Source organism: Rattus rattus, chromosome X, assembly GCF_011064425.1.
Source record: "Rattus rattus isolate New Zealand chromosome X, Rrattus_CSIRO_v1, whole genome shotgun sequence".
Taxonomy (NCBI): Eukaryota; Metazoa; Chordata; class Mammalia; order Rodentia; family Muridae; genus Rattus; species Rattus rattus.
In genome coordinates, this window is record NC_046172.1 from 95,765,050 (window position 1) to 95,782,776 (window position 17,727).

The 17,727-nt window shown below is 36.7% G+C and overlaps 1 protein-coding gene across 1 annotated transcript in view; it reads left to right on the forward strand.

Moving 5' to 3' along the window:
• The window catches only part of Pak3 (p21 (RAC1) activated kinase 3), a 111,919-nt gene that overhangs the window by 61,471 nt on the left and 32,721 nt on the right, over positions 1-17,727 (forward strand). The window contains 2 exon segments of the mRNA XM_032889871.1: positions 2,066-2,231; positions 8,844-8,907. Coding sequence (XP_032745762.1) covers positions 2,066-2,231; positions 8,844-8,907 — 230 coding nt within the window.

A 17,727-nucleotide genomic window follows, 5' to 3' on the forward strand; every position in this document is an offset into this window, starting at 1 on the left:
ATGGTTTTCTGATTATATATATATATATATATATATTACAATGCATAAATATATACATAAATATATAGTCATAGATGCACATATAATAATAATATTCTGAAAGTGAAAGTGAAACTATCTATGGCAGTGGTTCTCAACCTGTGGGTTGCTCCCCCAACAAGTGTCATATATCAGATACCATGTATATTTACATTATGAATCATACCGGTAACAAAATTGAAGTTATGAAGTAGCAATGAAACTAATTTTATGGTTGGAGGTGTCATCACAACATGAAGAACCATACTAAAGTGGTGCTGCATTAGGAATGTCGAGAACCACTGCTCTAGGGCGACAAACTAGAATAATGAATGGGAAGGAAAAGAGTTGCAGAAGGGAAGAGCGGATGTGGGAGGATGGGAGAACGTATGTTCTATACAAAATGTATACTTGTGTGGAAAGTCCCTTATTTAACATGGTACCACAGACAATGAGTATATACAATGAGTTCTTAACAAACACTTTGAACAGATAGATAGATGATAGAAATAAGAATAAATGAATACTTAAATAAATGAATAAACAAACAAACAATAGACCTATCAGGTTAGAAAATGAACAGAATATGTCAATATTGGATATATGTTCCAAACCTAAAGTATACACTTACACATTTTGAATAGCTCTAAACATTCATCTATTTACATTGTTAGTAGCATCCTAGTGAAGAAAGAAAAAAAGCAGTGAGTGTTTATAAATGACTCAAAAGATGCCTTTAGAACAGGTTTTGTAACACATGCTTTCTTTAATCCCATTATTTAAGAGGCTGAAGGGATAGGATCCAAAGTTCCAGGCCAACCTGTGTTACATAGTAAGACTGTGGCTCAAAACAAGGCTAAAGAAACAAAGCAATATGGCATTTTGTGGTTAGTGAGAGGTCTGGGTTGATAAAGTGCTTCTTGCACAAGCATGAGGACACGACTTTGATCTTTTGGTTCCAACAGTGCCTGCTTCAAATCCCAGTGCTTGATACATAGAGACAAGAGGATCCCTAGGGCTTGCCTGAAAGTCAGTCTAGTCATCTTCAGGTTAATGAGAGATCCTGTCCCTGAAAATGAGGAAGAGAGCAATTGAGTGACATTAACTAGCGTTCACATGTGCACGCTACACATGTACATGCATGCATGTGTGGGCATGTGCAAATGCACACAAACATGCACACATATACACACACACAAAGTTTCCATTTAGAATGCAATTTTAGAATAATATTGAGCAACTAATACCTGTTGGGTGTCTCTTGTGCTCCCAGAGGATATAAGCCTAGGGGCTGTAGAAATGGCTCAGCAGTCATAAGTACTCACCGAACTTCCGGAGAACCCTAGTTCACAAAAGCTGTGTTGGCAGCTCACCTGTAACTCCAGGTCTTGGGGATCCCACACACGTTTTGGTCCCACCGCACCTGTCCACGGCAGACACATAAACATATGCACATACATACACAGACATGAATTAAAATAAAAATGAATAATTTTAATAGTAATATGAGCCTAAAATCAATATATCAATATAGAATTTTTGTTTCATAAATAAGTACTACATTTACATCATTTTCACCCTTTCCTCTTGCCCCTCCAACCCCTCCCATGGCCCCCCCAACTATCTCTCTGAAATTCATGACCTCTTCTATAATTGTTGTTTTATATGTATATACTACACAATCAAAAAAAAAACACTAAATGAGCCTGGTTTGGTTTTGAAGTCATGATTTGAAGATACAAGATTATCAAGTTCGATGACTTGCTAATAATAATACAGAAAAAAAAATAACTCCACATGGAACTTGAAGTTTGTAAAACTACAGAGGTAGAAATGAGGAAATAAGTCCGTGAGAACCTGATAGGAAGAATTCCTAAGGGAAGAGCAGCAAGATTAGAATTAGCAAGGTCATGGATAGGGACTTCTTTTAGCCTATGTGATGCTCCTTAACATTCTTTACCAACAGTGAAGTGTCAGTCCCTTCCTGCCATACTCTTCCTTACCCTGTATTCATTGTGGAATTGTGGCGGATGTGTTTGTCTTTCAGATCTATACTCGTTCTGTGGTTGAGTCAATTGCTTCACCAGCAGCACCAAATAAAGAAGCCACCCCACCTTCTGCTGAGAATGCCAATTCCAGTACTTTGTACAGGAATACAGATCGGCAAAGGAAAAAATCCAAGATGACAGATGAGGAGATCCTAGAGAAGCTAAGTAAGTATTTTTCCGTCAGAAAGGAGTTCTCATACAGTGACTAGAAGAAGAATGGATCCTTTGGATGTTTCAATCTTCTTGTCAGACTCTATGATTCCTTAAGTCATGAAATAATTTTTTAGGATGTTCTGTTCCTGAGAGAGGTTACTCTCTCCTTCATAGTCCTAGTCTGACAGACATGAAACATTTTTACTTAGAATGGTCAAAATGGTCAATGAAGAAGTAAAGGACAAAATCTATTAAGGCAGTAAGTTTTAAGATTACAATATTAAAAAGAATTAAAGTTCCATGATTAAAGTATGTCATGACTATACCAAAAGGTCCCCCATTGACAGACATTGGTTTAAAAAAATTAATCTTGAAGTTCAATAGAGTGCAATAGAAAATGTGCAGCCACAGATAGAGTAGCTTCCCCTTATCTAGGGGGGAGGAGGGACGCAGGAGCAGAAGTCACTTCCAAGGTGTCATTGGTGCATGCATACTTCTGCTATTTCCAATCTGACAAAATACACAAGACTCAAGATTATGAAATAAGTTCTCACCTGAAAAATGTCAAGTTTCTATGGATTGTATTTACTAAATTCACACAGAATGGATAGATATTAGTAATCAGTGCTCCCAGTTTGACTCTTACCAATACCTTATTCCTCGGTTTGTCTTTTTTTATGGTAAGATTTACTAGCATAAGACAGTAAGACAATAAAGGGGCTGTCACTTTTTACATTATTTTTTAGCTAACAGAGCAAAGGAAAAGAGAAAAATTCATTTGCTGGCCACAAGGAGGCACTGTAGACATGGCGATGGGGCCATTTTGCCACCGAGGAGCTAGCTGAAGACAGGTTTTAGTTTCCCAATTGATATAGGACAACTGTCATCTAGATGATCGAGGCTAGGAATGCTGGCTAGGAATCAGAGGATGTGACACCACCTCCCTTCCCTTTCACAGCAAAATTGTGACTTGGCCTGAATAATTACTTTGTGTCTATTGCATTCAAAATACTTCAGATGTTGCACCATCATCTTCTGAAGTAGAGATGTTTGGGGCAGCCAAGGTTGAAGTTCAGCTGTCAGCACTCAGAACTGGAATTGCTACAATTTAGCAAACTGACTTTGCTTTACTCTGATTAAATATGCTTCTAGCCTTAGTGCCCATGATTTGCTGTAATCGCAGCCGTAATAGTTCTTACGTGACGAGCATTTTGTGAGTGGCCACTTTCCATATATTATTTTCTCTACAGTCACTTATGTAGATTTTAATGTCTACATTTTACAGGACGCTGAATATAAATTTTAAAAAGCTTAGGTGACCAAGTCACCGGAATAATGAGTGGTGGTAGAGCCAGAGTTTGACCTTACATCTGTATGCCTTTAAGGCTTGCACTTTTGCCCATTAGCCACTTTGGTTTTGCATAACGCAGCTACTCATGTATCAGACAGAAGAAAGAAATAAAAGAATCACCAGGAAAATGAAGTTCAGTGATTCAGATAATCACTACATTTCTTCCTTTGTTTTGTACATATGACATGAACTGTGAGAGAGATTACATTAGACTTTTCAAATCTGACAGTCAGGCATTAGTCAAAGTGACTGTTCTCTGGTGTCTCTTTTGAACCTCAGTACACTCATTGTCTTGAACATAGATTTATACATTTCGTAAGAAAGCTTAGAAATAGGTACTACATTTCTGAGCCACAGTTTTCCTTATAAACTGTGACAGCTAGGCTAGGACCTATGGACCCAGCTATGGCTAGGACCTTTCTGACTTATTTATTTTGTTCTGCATCTGAGTACAGGACAAACAGGAGAAACTGCTGACCTAACTGTCTTATTGAGAACTAAGTTTTAGTGGGATTAATTGTAAAGAAAAAAATTATTCTTATCAGAGTCCAGAGTCAATCGTTTTCCCTCTAGCAATGAGGCCACTTCTGTCTGCCAGCTTTCCTTTATGCTTATGAATCTTGCCAAGGAAAACCTACAGAGAAATGGAAAAAGCTTTCTTAAGAAGTATGCATCTCAAGTTCAGACCTCCCAGTCCCTCTATGCTCCACCCTCTTTATGGCCCCTCAGTGCCTTTGCACACTGGCTACCAGAAAGAAGTCATTTAACCTTGCCTGGTCTCAGTCTTTCACCTGTAGAATGTATCATAAGAGGACAGATACTGGAGACAGAAAGACCTATATTCAAAGCAATGACCTACCAATGCTATTTCTGTCTCTGCCTGTTATTTAATTTTGCTTTTTCTCTATTCTTCATCCACAAAAGTTGGGATGGTGATGATGATGATGATGATGATACTTTCATAGCATTATGACAATGAAAACCTCAGCAAATATATCTGGCTCATGGTGAGGAACTCAACAAATGCTCGTTGTTTCATTAGGAGTGCAAACTCTTTTTTTTTTTTTGGTTCTTTTTTTTTTCGAGCTGGGGACTGAACCCAGGGCCTTGGCGCCCTGAAAGCGCCTACCACTGAGCTAAACCCCCAACTCCCAGGAGGCAAACTCTTAATGTGAGGTGCACTGGGATGAGCTTTGAAATGATAACGAGGTCTGAGTCATACCACAAACTCTGTATCCCTTTAGAAGTGTCTTACCTTCTCTGAACTTCCAATAATATTAATAGTCCCAACAGAATGAGAGACTTTTTTGAAGATTAAATAAATACATTCAAATAGGTTGAATCCAACAATAATTAGTTTAAAGTTATTTTGTTCCAATGTGCCATCATTACAGAGTGAGAGTGGCCTTCCAGTAGGATAGGATGCTTAGAGCTGAGGACGATCTCATAAGTGCGGTACCTCCACAGACGTCATTGACGTCATTGGAGTCGAAGGTGCAAATTAATTTTGAGGAGGTAGTAGAGGAGCCTGTGCTGAGAGGCAAAGGAATGGAGATGAGGGGAAGGAGGCAGAGAAGTACAGGGACACCCTGCCACCTACACGAGAGAGAACCCTATGAGAATAAGACAAAAAACTGGCAGCTTCGACTTAATCATCCTCATCTTCAACCTCAAGAATGTGATTGCTAGGAGCTGGGCAAGCCAAACCACAGAGCGACCAGGCAATTCATCTTCCATTCAGATACTGATGGTAGGGGCCAGACCAAAGAATCATTAATAGCCGGGGTGCACAGATCATCTTTCAGTTTTACATAGACAGATAGCTTGGGTCTGGCATGTTCATTGTGGTCTGTCTGGGTCTGTTGGAAAATAAAGGAAACTCCTGAATGCTAGCATGCCTTTGAAAAGGCATGGGCAGTCAGCACAATTGTGAAGTGCAGGAAATTCTGTTTAACCTCCTTCCTCTAAGCCCCACGACCACTTACTCCTCTTTGTTCTTCCTTTCCCTAGCATTCTAAGTTGCGAATGCTTTTTTGCAATCCACCAGCAAAGATATCCAAAATTAATTTAGAGAATTATTAAGCTCTTCCTCGATAACAACAACAACAACAACAACACCACCTAGCTGGGTGGTGGTGGCGGCACATACCTTTAACACCAGCACTAGGGAGTCAGTGGCAGGTGGATCTCTGAATTCAAAGTTAGCCTGGTCTACAGAGCAAGTGCCAGGCTACACAAAAAAACCCTAAGCAAAACAAAAAGAAAAGAAAAGAAAAACAAAACAAAACAATCTCCTTCATGCACAAGGGATAAACTCTTAGTGATGGAATCAGCTTAGCTTAATATGACAGGAAATATACTGTTGGTTCTTTTGAAACCATAGCATGAATCCCATCTTCAAATACTAGAACTTAGTGATTTCTTAAAACCTCATACTTTTAAGATGAGTCATTTTTTAATTGGTTGGAAATGGTTCTGCTATTTCTATCACGTTTTTCTTCACTGAATTTTATTGGTTGACCTCTTTTTTGCTTCACTGTATCTGCATACATTACCTTTTTTTGTTGTTGTCACTTATAAAAGCAAATTGTAATGGAGCTAAGGAAAGAGATTTTAAAATCTTGTTACCTTGTTGTAAAGGAAAGCCTGTTGTATATTTGCCTGCTACCAGTAGATGGCAGCACAGCCTTCAGTAAAGGATAGATGTGGGGACGCCATTTAATTGGACAGCAGTTAAATTCTGAAGCACAATCTCATCAAAATGGTTGTCTCCTAGGAATCCTCAGGAAAAGATACATTTCCAGATTTTTTTAACACCACATACCATGGAAATAACGGTTGAATAATTTACTACCATAAAGCCTCATTAACTGAACCCTGCCAATTGAAATTGGTTGCATTTCAGAAAGTGGTTTGAGCTAAAGCTTATTTGCTTTTTGATCAGTCTATGGAAAAGAGTTTGCTCAGCAATTTCGTAGCAAAACGTTCTCCGAAAAGTATAAGCCATTTAATAACACTCTGGTTTCAAGTGACTTTAAAATCATCATTTCATCAAAAGAAGAAAAAAGATCCAGGCACTTCCCCATTAATAACTGACTTGACGAAAGATGGATTTAGTGATGTGGAGATCCATTAGACAATTTGAAAAATAGAATAGCAACCCACATATCACTAAGTTGGTGGTACTCTAGAGATATAACTCAAATAAAATAAAATATATTCTTCAGCCTTTCTTGGACTATGGACTTTTTTGCAAAAGGTAATGCCTAATTTTACTTGTGTTTAATTCTACAAGCACCTACAGAGTGCTTGATATATTTTATAGCTTGTACAGTATAAGAACACAAAGGCTATACTGGTGAATAGGACTGGGTTCCTGTCATTAAAACAGTCGAGGTGATAGAAAGAAAGTTAGTGGTAGAGAGAAAAGGAAAATGACTATTAACCTTATTCAAAGGGACATGGGCATCCTAGAAGTGACATCTAGGTAGCCTGTAAAGCAGGAGCTTCTATTGGGGAAAAACATGAGAAGTATGTTCTAGGAATGTAGACTGCAAAAGACTTCACTTGATCTTTTACAAGACACCAAGAAAGAAGCCGTGTGGAAGCAACACTCTAAGAGACATAGCTAGACACTGTAATGATTCTCTGTTACTTGGATAAAGATTCGGAGTTAGAAGAAATAGTTCATCAGTTTAAGAAAAATTGTCACTCTTTCAGAGGTCCAGAGTTTGGTTCCTGGCATATATATATTGAGTGGCTTATAATGCCTGAAACTCCAGCTTCACGAAATCCAATGCCCTCTTCTGGCCTCTGTGGTTACCCACCCTCCTTGCACATGTGACATATTCTCATTCTCTCTCTCTCTCTCTCTCTCTCTCTCTCTCTCACACACACACACACACACACACACATACACCATGCACTTTCTCTGTCTCACACACTCACTCATACATAAAAGTAAAAATAAGAATACTCTTTAAAAAATTATGCTTAAAGTTTTTTTTTTTACTGGTTATGTAGAAGAGGCACCTTAACTGTTACTACTAAACAGGGGCTGCTCAGGAGTTACATTTAATATTATTTGGTCAGAGCATAAGGTTCTAGCTGTTAAAGATGCAATTTTAAATTATGGTGATCCTTGAACTTGGTGCCAGAACTTTGACCCTTAATTATAGGGGTCAGGTGTGTGTGGTTTAAAATCAGAGACTCCTCTGACCTGGTCTATACTTAAAGCATTCTGAGAGAGGTGCAGAGCCTGCATAGACATGACAATGCCTGGTAAAAGGAATTCCAATTAGGAGAATGTTTGAACAAAAGATGAGGGGAATCCGACAGAAACAGTAGAATTAAGGAAGGAGTGAATCGAAAAGAAGGGATCAAGGAAGAAAACAGATACAAACTTAGCATTAAATAAACTTCATATGCAGGGAGTGAATGCAAGGGATGATTCAAAGACGATTCTCAGATGTCTCACCAGACTGCTTAGAGGATAGATTGACAGCACCGCTGCCTGAGACAATGGATTATAGGAACTCTTACAGTATGTGTCATACTAAATCCAACTGAAACGTGAGCATTCATTTCCAAAGGAAAGTGAAAGAAGAGAGGAGAAAAGGATAAAGCAAAACTAGTATAAAACCGTCAAACAATAAAAAATAAAAATAAAGAAAAAACCCAGTAGGACTCAGTTGGTAGAGTGCTAACCTGGCATTCATTAAGCTGTGGTTTTCATCCCCAACACCACACTCAGAGGGTTTGCCTATGGTACACACTTGTCATCCCAGTACCAGTGTGTGTCTTCTTTTATGGCTGAACATATTCATTAGACCCATCCCCATTTACCATGCCCCTAGCGTGGAACTAGTGAACATTAATTACTTGATAGGTATTCATCTTGTGAAATTAAGTGTAGTAGTATTCTTGTCTTTATACCAATTCAGAAAAGTTATATTATAAAATCATAGGTACAATTTTTAGGTATTTTAATTTCCTAATCTATAATATTGATTTTATGATAACTTTTTAAAATAAATGCTGAGTTTTGGTCAGTCCGTTTCTTATTTCCCAGACATCAGCAATTTTTAATACAAGCATTATGGGTTATTATCATCACTTTAATATATTTCAATGTATTTTAAACAAATGAAGTGTATTTTCATATAAATTGTGGAGGTTATTGACTTTGATATCATAACTTTTACTGTTAAAAGAAAATCAATCTCTCTCTCTCTCTCTCTCTCTCTCTCTCTCTCTCTCTCTCTCTCTCTCAGGAAGCATTGTGAGTGTTGGGGACCCAAAGAAGAAATATACAAGATTTGAAAAAATTGGCCAAGGGTGAGTAATTTTATTTGAAACACCAAAATGAGCTCCAACAAGTGCACACATTCAAGTTTACTGACGTCTCAGATAGCCCATCAATTCATGACGCCTGTTCTCTGTATTATACTGTGTTTTGTATAATCTCTTTGGTTAGTTTCAGTGCATCTGGTTTTATGTGGAGGTCCTTGATCCACCTGGACTTGAGCTTTGTCTAAGTAGATAAGAATAGATTGATTTGCATTCTTCTACATGCAGTTGAACCAGCACCATTTTCCATTGGATGGTTTTAGCTTCTTTGTCAAAGATCAAGTGACCATGGAGAAAGAAATCAAAGAAGATCTCAGAAGATGGAAAGATCTCCCATGATCATGGATTGGTAGCATTAATATAGTAAAAATGGCCATCTTGTCAAAAGCAATCTACAGATTCAATGCAATACCTATCAAAATTCCAACTCATAAAGTTAGAAAGAGCAATTTGCAAATTCATTTGGAATACCAAAAATCCAGAATAGTGAAAACTATTCTCAACAATAAAAGAACTTCTGGGGGAATCACCGTCCCTGACCTCAAGCTTAATACAAAGGAAATAATGATAAAAATTGCATGGTATTGGTACAGAAACAGGCAGGTAGAATTGAATACCCAGAAATGAACCTACTGTACTTGTTAAAGACTCATATTTCCAGGCCCAACTTACCAGATATTTAAATTAGACTTCTGAAATGATAATCTTAGTTTTAAAAAGTCCTCACATGATCTTCTTCATCAGCTAGACATTCACTAGAGCTAGATGTAGGAGTTACCTGTTCTGCAGCTCAACTGGAAGTATCCATGTATCTCAAGCATCAGTGTGCAACTAATCCACAGGCCCTGAGGATGCAATAATATTTAATGAGAAATGTGCTTTCTGTCTATATAGCAAATTTAATTAACTTTCTTCATATCCAAATAGAAACTGCAACAAGACAAGTTGCAAAAGACAGTATTCTATATTTCAGCAACACAGGAAAAGTGACTTTTAGATTTTATTCTGTGTTAGGTTAAAAGCAAGAAATGATGAGGGCTGAACACATGATTCTGTGGTAGAATGTGTACACAGAAGACAGAGTTCACCTCTCAGTATCCTTGTCAGTAGGTGCAGCTCAAGGGAATCCAGTGCTTGCTCGGGCTTCCATAGGTACCTTGACTCATGTGTACAAACCCACACATCTACATATAATTAAATCATTTTTGGTTGGATATGCACTGTTTGAGGGAACAATACCACAGATCATCATTGTTTCTCATGGTAGCTACATTTGGCTTAGTTTCATTTGGCTGTTGGGTACTTGCTGGTCCAAACTGGAATGTGTGGCAAGTATAAAATACACATGTAGTTTCAAGGCTGGCATGTCAAAAATACTATAAAATATCTCATAGACAATTTGTATATTGATTGCCTATTTGGGATAGTATTTTTGCTTGCATTTGTCTAAACCAGCAATTTTCAGCATGTGGGTCACAATTCCTTTGAGGGTCAATGACCCCTTTCCCGAAGGCTATATCAGACACAACAATTATACATATTTATGGGTAGTGATATCACAGCTGAGTGGTACAGTAAGCTAGCTGGCACAGTGGGAAAATCATTTGCTGTGAAATCTTGACCACCCAAGTTCAAATGCCAGAATTCATGGCAGAAAAGGAGGAACTTACTCCCAAAAAACGTTATCCCCAACACACACACACACACACACACACACACACACACACACACACCATGCACATTATAAGAAATAATAATTTAAAATATATTACATGATGTCAAATCAGAGTAAACATAATGATCTTCTTGATAGAAACATTCAAAAGATTCCTGTTAGCTTTAAAATGTTATTTGCATATTATCATTGTAGGTATCCTACTTTTTCATAGCACACAGAAACCTCTTGCTCCTATCTAATTATTAGCCTGCTTTCCTTCATTCTTCCCTCTTCCCTACTGTCCCAGAGTTCCTTTTTCTCCACATTGTCACCAGTATTTGCTACCCTTTGTCTTTTTGATCTTAACCATTCTTCTGGTGGGGTGATATCTTCTTATGGTTTTGAATTTGAATTTCCCTGGTGATATTGTCCCATTGTTCATGTGTGTCAGCTTTTGAAAAAATTCCATTTACGTATATTTACCATTTTTATGTAATAAGATTTGGGGCATTTTTTTTTTACTTTTGAGGTTTTAATTTTATTTTCCTTATATTTCTATGTCATAAGCTGATATATCCCATGTATTCTCACGTTGTGTCTTTTGCAGAGTCTATTGAGCTTTTTTTAGTTTTATATAGGAGTATATTTGACTTTGTTTACAATTCACATTCTATTTCTATTGAAAAATCACTTTCTAGATCAGTGTTTCAATAACGTGCTTTATTACATAACTGTGTTCTGAGAGGTGAGAGTGGGAGGTATGGTTTTATTTTGATTGTTCCCACTCTGATACTGCTGAACAAAATAGCATTGAATTTAAAACGTGAAACAAACAAAGAAAAAACAAAAAAAATATTTAGGAGCTGATTTCAAATAGCTGAGACAATGGAGCCAAATTAATAGCTTCAAAAACTAAGATTAGGCCACTACTGAGTGACTTTAATCACCAAAGAGATTTCCTCCTGTGAGTGCTAACCACACCTAGATTTGTGAAGGTACAATGGAAAGTTATATATGAATGCCTTCATGAAGTATTTATCATCTAAAATTAAGGGATGGGCAGGCATGCTGGCACGCCTCTAGTCTCAGTGCTCAGGAGGTAAAGACAGGAGGATTAGGTGTTCAAAGTCATCCTCAGCTTGACAATGGCTTGGGCGATCCTGTCAGGAAAGAAACTGAAGAAGAGGAGGAAAAGCAAACCATAACAAATCATATACAATTTAAAACAAAACAGCCTATTTCCTATTTGGTGCAGCAGAAGCATCTGTTTTACATTCCCAGAGATTACATTTTGAAAACGATGAAGCCAGTTGACATTTCAGTCATAATAAGTTCTTAGAGATTAGGAAGTCTACTGTATTTCTTCTCTTGTCGCTGTTAGTGTCCAGCACACTGCTAAGCTTAGCACAGTGGCACATATTTTCTACTCAGTGAGCCCTCAGATTTGTTTTTCTACAGCTGTGAACAACAGCCAGGCTCAAAGATTACTTGCAGAGCTTCCTGTCTGCTGGTCCTATCTTTCTGGGATTCTTTTCATGAACTAAGAATGTGTTTCCTTCTAGCTCTCCTTTCTGTCCATCTCTTCGGCCTTTTTGTTTTTTTATCACTCCTTTTCTCAGTGCATCTTCATCCTTTTTTCTCTCACAGTGACTTGGTTTTCCCTAGTCACGGTGCATGGTTGCTCCTCTGTGTGCTGCACATCTCTCTCTTCGTGTCCATTGACTCCACCTTCCACTGACAATTTTCAGATACACACAGCATAAATAGTCGTAGTATAATATCCAACATTTTTAAAAACTAAAATCAATGTACACTTTAAAAAAAGCTATTAAGGTATAAAAAAGAGCTTATTATTTATTAAGTTTCTAATTTATTATATTAATTTAATTTAATTATTGTTTTGTTTTTTCTCAATGGATCATTCCCACTTTAAGGTTTTGGGTGAATGAACAAAATACTTTCTCTAGATTTAAAAAAAAAAAACACTTATATTAACTTTGTTTTTACTTAAATGGCTCGAAACTGATTTTTCCATGAATTATTGCCCTAAGCGAGGCAATCTAGTCTCTACTTCCAAGACACAGTGGTTTTATTTTCTTTTCATTAAGTCTTGGTTTTTATTGTTTCACTTTACCTATTGTTATGGTGACTTTCAAAATCCTGTCACTAATCATTTAGTGCTAGGAACAATCAACCTCGGTATTCCATTTTCAGCTCCAGGGAGCACAAGAGCTCAATCTTCCGGACTGAATTTAAGAAAAACCTCTTCATTAATCACCCTCATTGACTTGGAAAACTGCATTTTTCCAGTATGGGATTCTGCCATCCCAACATTCAGGCCTGGGGCCATAGAATTAAGTTTCATTGACCATAAATCAAACTCAGAATTTCATGTCTAATCATTTGAAGCCATAATGGTAAGCCTAAGCTTTAAAAAGGACAGAATTTCACTAAGTTTTCTATGAAAAGTGTTCCATGATAGGGGCTGCCAAATCTAGACATTTTGGTCAGATGTGTAGAGAAAGGGTGAGGAAGATACAAAAGAGAGACGGAGGGAAGTAAGGAAGGAGAGTCATCGTCCCCCAAATTGTCATTAACTGGAGAACAGTGTCAAGGTAGAAACTTAAGTATTTTTCACTCTATGCGAATTCTATAAGAAACTATATAGATAGTTAATGGAGTTTGATAAGACAACTGAATCATATATTTTTCTTCAGTCAACAGCTATCATCAGAAGTTGGCGTACTTTATAAATAAGTAGTAGCAGAGAGACAAACCGAGGGACTTAGTAAGGCTGGCAGCTGCCTGTTTACGTGTCCCTTATATATTTGAATTCATTTCAAGGTTTTTCCTCAAATGAGAATGCACTGAAAAATAGATCACCTTTCCTTTCAAACCCATCTCATCTTTTCTGAACAATGTTAGTGGATTTGTTTGTTTTGTAAAGAGGCATCGCAGATGTAAACTGGTTTAGATGCGGTTTAGCAGATCTTTAAATTTAGTGACCGATGCTTGAGCACTCACTGTGTTGAATACAGAGCTATAAACAAGAAGCAGGGCGGGCTGAGTGTAATGCCTTTAACCCCACCAGCCAGGAGGGTCTCTTAGTGTGAGGACAGCCTCGTCTACATAGGATAACCAGGACTACATAGAGAGATCCTGTCTTGACCCCACATCTATTTAAAGAACCAGATTCTGTTAGTCCACAGTGATCTTTATCGACTCCCTGAATGTCTAGCAAGAAAGAAATGGTTCATTGTATTAAGAAATAAGCTAATGGCTGGGACTCTAACTCCAAAATGGCACTTGCTTACACAATCCAGGTTCCATTCACACTAGAAAAAAAAACAGAAAAGAAAAAGTAAACCAGGATGGGGAAAAGGGGGGGGCATATCCATCCCCACTGATACACATTTACTCTGTAGTGATCTACACACTCATCTTGGCATCTGTTGGTCCTTTCTCTCTTCCTCCCTTCTAACTCTTGTAGCTTACACCTTCAACAGCTTGTATCTGGTACTTATAAATTGTCATAAAACTTTAAAAAACAGAAGAAGGGGAGAATTTTGGGGCAATCAATGGGAAAAAAATTTGGAGCCAAAAGGCTATGTCCAGCTTAATTTCTTTAAATACACGCTTTCCTATTCATGGTAAAGCAGAATGTGCACTCCCTAAGCTTGAAAAACAGACAGGAGAAGGCATTCAAAGTGCCTAGCTCAGCACATGTCATGTGCTTACATATGGTATTATGTTAGCTTTCACTCTTTAGCTATTTTTTGGGGTGGCTCACCCATATACCATCATGACATGGAACAGAATATAATGAATATTGCAGGGCAGTTACAAGAGATAAGGGGACAAGGAAGATACATACATGATTTATATCAAAAGAAGGGGCTATGAAAATAGATTTTTAGAAGATGGGCCATTTTGTAATTTGAAATGGTATAAAAATTTAAGACACGCTGGTCATGGGACTGCCACTTGAAGTACACTACAACAATATTTGCTTTAGATCCTTTAGGTTTATGTACCTTGTTGTTCCTAGCTCTACAACAGTGCCTGTTATAAATACTCACTATTTGCTGACCCCTCATTAAAAAGAGAAGAAGAAGAAAACATAGATGGCAGGCTCATAGTTAAAAGGAAATAATGCTAGAAAATAGATATGGCATAGACTATGAAACAAAATGAGAGATACAGGTCTCTCATTTTGCTGTGGCAAAAGAGCTGATATAAAAAAACAAGGAAAGAAAGTTTCTATTTTGGCACAGTGTTTCACAGGTTTCAGTCTCTGGTCATCTAATTTTATTGCTCTTAAGTGAGTCAGAAGTCATGAGGAAAAAGGTGTAACAAATGAAAGCTGCTCACTTCACAACAATCAGAAAGCAAAGGGAGTTATGAGATGGACCAGTAACATGATAAACCCTTCAAAGGCAGAACCTTAGAGTACCACGTCCTCCAACCAGATCCCATCTCTTGCCAGTTCAATCGGCTATTTACTTATCGAAGCATCAGCCTAGTCATACAGCCAGTACTTTCCTGAGCCATTAATACCTGCTGGAGTCCAAGCTTCCAACACTGGAGCCTTTCGGAGAGAGACTTCTTATCTGAAGTCCAGTACTTTGTTTTAATTGTTTGTGAAAGCTTAAGTTTTTGAGCAGATACTAGTTGGTTAAACCAGTATAACATCAAAAATACATAGATGAATACACAAAGAAATGCGTGGCATTTCAGCATGTGTCCCCAGATTTCTAGTTGTTCTGCATAAAGGAAATCTTCAGAAGAATTTACTATTTGTTTCATTTTAAATACTCTCTCTCTCTCTCTCTCTCTCTTTGATTCACTGTTTAAAAAAAGTTCACTCTAGCACATGCTCACACAGATTTCATATACACTGGAATATAAGTTAAACTATGAAATAGTTTTAAAAATAGTTTTTGGGTTTGACTTTCCTGAATACATGTGCTATTAGGTACATATCTGCTTAAATGTTCATTTGCTCCCACTTACATATTTAAAACTATACATTACATACAATTATATATTGGTTTGATAGATTTTTCTAATTTCTCATTTCACTTCAATATCTTCCTAGGTATCTTTAACATCACTGCATTTATAATTTGCAAAGAGCTCCTTTGGGAGTCCCTGGGCAGTTATATAAATGTATCATGTGACTTCCATCTAAGATACTTGAAATGTGAAATCCGTACATGTCTCTGTGGATTGTTAAGTCTTGCACAATCACACGGTCCTGTAGTATTAAGATGATTGTTTTCTGAATCTGTACCTTCCCTGTTCATTTGTATGCATATTATCTACACTATAACTTTTATGTAAATCTTTATGTCTACTATACCACTTTCACAAATTATCACAAATTTCCAAATGGACACAAAGTAGAGAAAATACCCATATTTACTCACCAAAATGTACCATTTATCACCTAGTTTTAGGAAACTCACAATGATGTCTTATACCCAAAACTTAATTGTTTGATATCGTCTAATTCCTAGTTGTCTCACAGGGCTATTTTCATAGTTCTGGTAAAGTTAACAATCAAAAAAAATCTACACATTATGTTCATTTTGCACTTCCATTTCTGTTCTCTAAAATCACCTTTGTCTTCTAACTTGGCTTTCTAGCACAATTGATTTATTAAAGAAACTGGTTGTTGTATGATAGAAAGCACCATTTCTGTATTTCCTGCAAATAGAAGTTAGCTCTAAGAGGCTCAAATTCAGGTTCAGACTTTGGCAATATTCTTCATAGATGATGTTCCTTCATGTTATACATGTTATACATGTTATTCAGATGGAGGGTTTGATTGTCCCCTATTTCGGTGAGGAGTGGATTATTAGGAAGGTTCAAAACATAATTATCCACTCCTACTTCAAATTCACACCAGTCCTTCATATAATAGAATGCTGATTGATGATTATTGCTAAAATCAATCCTTTCATTAAGGATTACAAAACAATGAGCTCATAAATCTACCATTCCTTCTGTACTTACTGGCTTGCATACTTTTGTTGAAAAGAACTACATTCAATCACCTAGAACTCTGGTTGCATAGAAATATACAAATAAAGATAAATACTTCATTTCTCAATTATCATAGTTTGATATAATGAGTCAGTACCAAAAATTACTTCCCTCAAGAAGGCTTTCCTTTATATTTAAAAATGTTTATAAATTTATGGAGTATTATGGACTATATATGGAATATTATATATTTATGGAGTATATATATTTGAAGTCTATTCTATATATTTAAATTCATTATTGTTTTCAATAGACTATGTCTTTGGCTAATGATAGTGCCGTTCTCTGCATCGGTTTTGAGAGAGTGCTAGAAAAAGCATATTTATGATAACACTTGAGTGGCAAGGACATAAACCCTGAAATTATTCATTTCTGTCCTTTCCAATTCTAAATGTCACTCCATATAAGCATCTAAATCTCATATGAGCCAAATATACTTTAACCCAGTATGTATTTCTTATATAAAATTAAGTGTCTGAAAATGAATGCTTAAGAACATTATTACATGATGTATTTTTAGGAGATTTGATCATAAGACAACTCTTTTTGGGAGGAAAAACAGTTACCTGTTTGCTATGGCTATATCTTAGCTTACATGATGATATACTATGACATGATGATATACTATGGAGCTCCTTTTTTGTTATGTGCCTATATTGAAGAGGGGGATCACATATAAGTAACTTGCTTTTTTCAATATGTGCCGGTGTTTGCATTTAAATATGTCACAATTTAGTTAACCAGGCCTCCACTGGTGGATATTTAGGATTGTTTCTGATATATTATAAACAAAGCTTCAGTAATGATCTTTGCAAATAAATCATTTCACATTTATGCAAACTTATTACGATAACTTCATAAGAGTAGAATTTTTGCATCAAATAATATATGCATTTAAAATTTCCAAGTTGCTCTCCATAAAAATTAGCTAAATTTCATAGTCCAATAGTAGCTCATAAGAGTGTCCGTTTGCAAGTACAGTTATATTTAAATTTATAGTACAACCATAAAAACTCATGCTCACCATGCCTTTTGAAATACAATATATAAGTGTGGAACAAAATGTATCTATGCTGAAGAATTTGTTTGCTAATATCAAATAT